The sequence below is a fragment of the Callorhinus ursinus genome, unplaced genomic scaffold (assembly GCF_003265705.2).
Source record: "Callorhinus ursinus isolate GAN/ISIS: 27379988/994484 unplaced genomic scaffold, GSC_fseal_2.0 scaffold32, whole genome shotgun sequence".
In the NCBI taxonomy this organism is placed as follows: domain Eukaryota; kingdom Metazoa; phylum Chordata; class Mammalia; order Carnivora; family Otariidae; genus Callorhinus; species Callorhinus ursinus.
In genome coordinates this window covers 15,990,738-15,996,824 of record NW_027397094.1, presented here as the reverse complement: position 1 = coordinate 15,996,824, position 6,087 = coordinate 15,990,738, and the positions used below count along the sequence as shown (strand labels likewise).

Sequence of the window (6,087 nt, the reverse complement as noted above, 5' to 3'; positions counted from 1 at the left end):
ATGTGCAGTATTCCCCTAGCGCTGGAGTTCTCCCATTCTCCTTGATTGATCAACTTGGTCTTGGCTTGCTGGCTGTTTGTGCTGATCTTCTGGGGGAGGGGCCTGTTGCTGTGGTTTCCAAATGTCTTTGCCGGAGGCGGAATTGCCCCGCCCTTGTCGGTCCGGGCTAAGGAAGCTGCTCCGGTTTGCTCTCAGGAGCTTTTGTTCCCTGCAAGCTCTCGGTACAGCTTTGGAGGACCAGGGCAGAAATGGTGGCCTCCCAATCTCCACCCGGAGGAGCTGAGAACTCGGGGCCCCGCTCCTCAGTGCGCCCCCAGAGAAAGGCAGTCACTTCCGTGTCCCCGGTCTCCGGCCGCGCCCCGTGCTCACCCGGCCTGTGATCGAGCGTTGCTATCTCTGGCACCCGACCCCGCACGGAGTCTCCAAACCCAGCAGATCCCTGCGGTGCGCTCCCGCACCGCTCCTCCCCGGGAAGGAAGGGGAGTCTCCCCGGATCTGCTGCTTGTTGGGTCCCTGCTGGGGGAGCCGTGCCCCGACTGCGCCGCAGATCACAGTTTATGGCAACCCCGAGCTGAGAGCCCGCGACTCTGCTCCGACTCTGCAGCCGGCTTCCCCGCTCCAATACCTGGGAGCTCTGCCGCACTCAGGCACCCCCGGTCTCTCTGTGACCCCAAGGGTCCTGAGACCACACTGTCCCGAGAGGATTCCACCCCCCGCTTAGCCACTGCAGCGACGTCCCTCCGCTGAGCCAACTTCTAAAAGGTCCAATTTTGTGCTCCGCGGCTCTATCACTTGCCAGAAGCGGCCGGCGGAGGCCCCTCCCCCGCCGTCTATCCTCCCGAATATCGCCTCGGATTCACTTCTCCGCATGCCCTACCTTCCAGTAAGTGGTCGCTTCTCTGTTCAGAGAGTTGTTGCTACTCTCCTGTTCGATCTCCTGTTGAGTTCGTAGGTGTTCAGAATGGTTTGATCCCTATTCAGCTGAATTCCTGAGACCAGACGAAATCTAGGTCTCCTGCTCCTCCGCCATCTTGCTCCGCCCCCTTGATACCTCTTTTTAATCTCCACAGCCAAGATCAGCCCCTGGCATTTGGCTCTGTCTGGATGATCAAGGCAGTGCTGTCCAATAAAATACAATGCAAACCACAGACATGATTTCCAGTAGCCACACTAAATAGAAGGAAGAAGAAACAGGTGAAATTAATTTTACAAATATAGTTAATGCAACCCAGTACATCGAAAATATTATCATTCCAACACGTAATGAATATAAAAAATATTGAGATATTTTGCAGTCTTTATTTTCATATGAAGTCTTTAAAATCTGGTGTGTATTTTACACTTTCAGCGCATATATAGCACAGGTGGCTAGGGGCCGTGGGACTGGACCGTGAAGGCCTAAAAATAGCAGGTTTGGCTCTGGGTAAAAGCAAAAGCCTCAACAGATCATAATTAAAACAGAAACTTACATTAGAGACCTCATCCCTACGACCCGCCTAAGGATGAGAACGGCTGGTGGGCACTTTGTGAAATTTATTTCTTTTAACATTTTTTTTAAAAAGATTTTTTTTTTTATTTGTGTGTGTGTGTGTGTGTGAGAGAGAGAGAGAGAGAGGGAGAGCGAGCAAGCAGGAGCGGCGGGAGGGGTAGAGGGAGAGGCAGACTCCCCTCTCAGCAGGGAGCCCCATGTGGGGCTCGATCCCGGGACTCCAAAGGCCACCCCGGTGCCCCTCTCTTAACATTTTTGTAGCTCTGAGGATTTCACTTTCTTCACATCTGTACCATTATGGGTGTTTTACTTTAAGGGCCGGCGGTGATGACCCCCACGCCCCACCCAGAATGGAGCCGAAGCTATTGGAACCCACTGCTCAGGACACCCTGCATGTGTCCATCACCAGACGAGACTGGCTTCTTCAAGAGAAGCAACAGTTGCAGGTAAGCCGGTGAAGAATCTTCAGGAACTAGGCCAGCATTTTTCTTATCCATGGAAGCCGAATGCGGCAGGGCGGGCCTTTGCTCGGTTTGAGTGTAGCAATTAGAGCTTTGGCCATCCACCCGTGAAGTACAAAAGGGGAGATGGGTGGAGTGGGCCGGAGGGCTTGTAGGAATCTCATTACACGCAGGGGTTGAAAGCTCAGCAGTGTTTGTGCCTGTTTTCGATATTCCTCATTACCTTTTGAATATGCTTTCCTTGTCTGCCAGGCCAATTTGTCACCTCTTATCATTTTGACCTTTACGAGGTTCTTTTGAAAGGCAGGAAGTAATCTGTGCTGCGAAAACCCTTTATGGAAAATTGCATTGAGTTGAAGTGTAAGGAGCAGTTGTTAGGAGCAGGGTTGTAAGTATGGCCTGGGCAAGGCTAGCATGTCTGGGAAAAACTGGTAGACATCCCACAAAGGGAGCTCCAGGTTGGGCCAGAGCAGTAGGTGGAAGTTGGCTGGGAACTGTCTAGAGGCTAGAAGTCTAGGTGCAGCACCGAGTTTAAGGCAGGAGGCCATCATCAGGTGCTCTGGAAGTTGAGGGCTCCCCATCCCCCCTTAGAGGCAGTGAACCTTGAAGCTGGGTCCACACTGGCTGGAGCCTGGAGGCCTTGAGGCAGGAATGGGGAGCAGCAAGGAAGCATCAACTGAAGGTAACGTGATTTCCGGAAAGAGCATAGGTCTTTAACATCCGAGTGCAAATTTTAGTTTAGGTTCTAAACAATGGAATGCATTTAGACTGGTTTATGGGGCTTGGACGAGTTACTGGACTGCCCTCCCATCCCAACTCCCCCCCGTGCAGAGTATTCTTATTATCTGAATTTGCTCACCCAAGTCCCCACAGTAGCAAGGTGGCAAATGGAGGCAAAAATCATCACAATTTGAAAATGTTCTCCAGTAAACTGAACACTTACATACTCAGTGAGTATCATCATAAAAGCTTGTCATATGACGTATGGGGTTCGGGAGTGAATGGTCAAGAAAGAATTCTTGAGACATCTTTGGGGCAAAATGGTGGTTTTACTAAAGCAGGGGGATAGAACCCGTGGTCAGAAAGAACTGCACTGGGTTTGAGGAGTGACTGATTATATAGTCTTAAAGTTGGGAGGGGTTAGGGGTTGTGTAAGTCTCTAAGGAATTTGGAAGCAAGGTTTCCAGGACCTTGAGGGGTTATTTAGTACTGTCTAGTAAACTCTTCGTCATGAGACCCTTCAGATGTATATCAGTGGGCCATATGTTTGGAAGATGATTGCTAACACGTATCTTGGGAGGGGGGAGGTTGGGTAGAGAGATAAAGGAAGTTTCCAAAGGGATTTTTATGTGTTAAAGACTTGCAGGATCCTGGCAGTCAGGCTAACGTCAAACTAGGGTTGCCTTTTGCCTCTAGCAAAGTATTCACATTGAGGCAGTTGAGTTCCTGGAGGAAGGTCACCCTGCCTTTCTCAAGTACTTGTCAGTGGGCTGCAAAGGAAATTTGATTATTTTTTCCACATTTCTTTTGCTTTTGTTCTCCTCATCAGTTTAGGTAGTTAACAATGGGAAATCTGATTTTTGGTTTTGAACAATATTTACCAGTTAAAGGTCTGCATAATTCCCATAATTCCTGATGATGTCAGAGTGTACAGAAAATAATTTTAGCCTGGGATACTTAGTGTGTGAGGGGAATGTTCTTGGCAGAACTCTGGGGGAAGGTGGATATTCATTTATTCAGCAGGTATTTGAGTGCCTCCTATGTGCCAGATACTGTTTGAAATGCTTAGGATTTCTGCGAAGTTGATGTTCTAGTAGGGGTGGGCGTGGGGGGCTAGATAAGAAATGTCAAACATAATTAATACCTGAATTATCTCCTTACCATGTTGTGGGGTGGTAGGAGCTGTAAGGCATAGGCTAAGATCAACTCATTGTGCAGTGAGATTGAAGCAGAGGTAACAGCCACTTCAGGTGAAGGCCTGAAGGCCTGAAGTGGGGATGTGCCTCACGTATTCAAAGGGCATTCAGCAGGCCAGGGTAGGGGAGAACAGTAGAGGAGAAGGGGTCTTGGAGGGCCTTGCACACCTTAGTAGACACTCGGGCTTGTCTCTGACTGGGAGTGTGGAGCCATTGGAAGGTTTTAAGTTATGAAGTGACATAATCTGACCACGTTTTAAAGAATCACTTTGACTTCTGTGTTAAGAATAGGGTGTAGGGCCATTGTGGAAAAGCACGGTGGGTCTTTATAACATTAAAAATAGAATTACCACGCAATCAGGCAATTCCACTTCTGGGTATATGCCCAAAGGAATTGAAATCAGGGCCTCAGAGAGATGTTACAAGCAGTATTATTCACAATAGCCAAAAGGTGGAAGCGACCCAAGTGTCCACCTCTAGATGAATGGATAAACCAAATGTGGTCCATCCACACAACGGAGTATTATACCAACTTAAGAAGGAAGGAAATTCTAACACATGGTGCAACTTGGATGAACCTCAAGGACATCGTGCTGAGTGAAATAAGCCAGTCACAGAGGGGCAAATATGATGATTCCATTTGCATGAAGTTCCTAGAGATTCGTAGAGACCAAAAGTGGAATGGCAGTTGCCAGGGGTTGGGGGAAGGAGGGGGAATGAGGAGCTGGAGTTTCATGGGGACAGAGTTTTGGTTTATAAGATGAAGAGGTCTTGGACGGATGGTGGTCATGGTTGCACAGCAGTGTGGATGTGCTCAATGCCATGGAACTGGCATTAAAAATGGTTAAGATGGTGAATTTTATGTTATGTGTGTATTTATCACAGTTAAAGAAAGAAAAGAAGAGGGTATGGGCAGAGGTGGAGGTGGGAGGTTCGTTGAGAAACATGCCAATGATACTGTAGTGTGTTGGACCAGTGGGAGACATATTATCTTCTTGGAGTGTTTCAGGGGTGGATCTTCAGCACCTCCTCAGTTTCTACCCCCCACCCCCCTACTGGAAATGGGGTCAGGAGGCAGAAGTTGTAAGTGATCTGTACCTTGGGTTTGAGAGACCACAGATAAGAGATGGGGAGACACCCAGGTTTAGAGCTCTGCTCTTATCAGCAGAAACCAGTGCCAGGGATGCGGGAGTGTGGTTGGTGAGGGAAAGAGTCTCATTTTAAATTCAGAATGCTACAGGCACTGAGATGAGTATCTGCTCCAACACCGTCCACACAATGGGTGTTCAATAACCTGCTGCTTGTTTTGTTCTTTGACCTCAAGATTGGATGATACTCTATAGATTCTTTGGGTTTTGGTTTGCTGTATTAGTGGAAATGGAATTTCTTTAATATTTTTATGAACTTTAGACTGCACGGCACTGTCTGCAGCATCCCATGGCGCTTTCAATCTTGTAGACTTAGGAAACTGATTTTTCGTCTTCCTCTACACACTACATTTTCATGTTTGGGGACAGACCAACCGATGATTGTTCGCTTTTCTCTTCCGGCCTGTGACCTGTGTTACCTGCTTAGCTCATACCTCAAGCACATGATGTTTGCTGCTCTATATTCTAGCTCTTCTGCTTGAAATGAAGTAAGTCATTCATATATTTGCTTGGCTCTTCCAAGTCAAATTCCTGGCTCACCCCCCATAGTTACTTAATACTTGGGAGGGAATGTTTTTCCTTATGCCAACTAATCAGAAGTATAAGGCTGGCGTGGTTTTTCCACTTCAGCAAACCTCCAAAAATCTGCCTGCCTCAGAAGGAACTTCACGGCCCTCATGCATATAGCTGACTCCCATTTAAAGGGCTCATTATGAGCAGAGCAGTTTGCTATGAGTAGGGTTAATTTATAAAACCTGGTCTCTCCATTCTCTACAGAAAGAAATCGAAGCTCTCCAAGCAAGAATGTCTGTGCTGGAAGCAAAAGATCAGCAGCTGAGAAGGGAAATAGAAGAGCAAGAGCAACTCCTCCCATGGCAGGGCTGCGACCTGACCACCCTGGTTGGGGGGCTGTCCCTGGGCGAGCTGCAGGAAGTCAGCAAGGCCTTGCATAACACGCTGGCCTTAGCCAACCAGATTCCGCTCTGTGCAGAACCACCTGAAACCATAAGGAGGTATTGATTTCCTAACTGATTTGGGATCGCTCACCTCTGACTGGTTTATGGGACTGATGT

General features: G+C 48.2%; 1 protein-coding gene across 5 annotated transcripts in view; it reads left to right on the top strand.

The window, feature by feature from the left end:
- DISC1 (DISC1 scaffold protein) overlaps positions 1–6,087 on the top strand; it is a 393,175-nt gene that overhangs the window by 125,085 nt on the left and 262,003 nt on the right. For all 5 annotated transcript variants that reach the window (XR_012374326.1, XM_073879054.1, XM_073879052.1 and 2 more), the window contains 2 exons: positions 1,806–1,935; positions 5,792–6,027. Coding sequence is in view for 4 of the 5 variants with exons in the window: in XM_073879054.1 (XP_073735155.1) it covers positions 1,806–1,935; positions 5,792–6,027 (366 nt within the window). In the remaining variant the exon portion in view is untranslated. The remainder of the gene's footprint in view (positions 1–1,805; positions 1,936–5,791; positions 6,028–6,087) is intronic.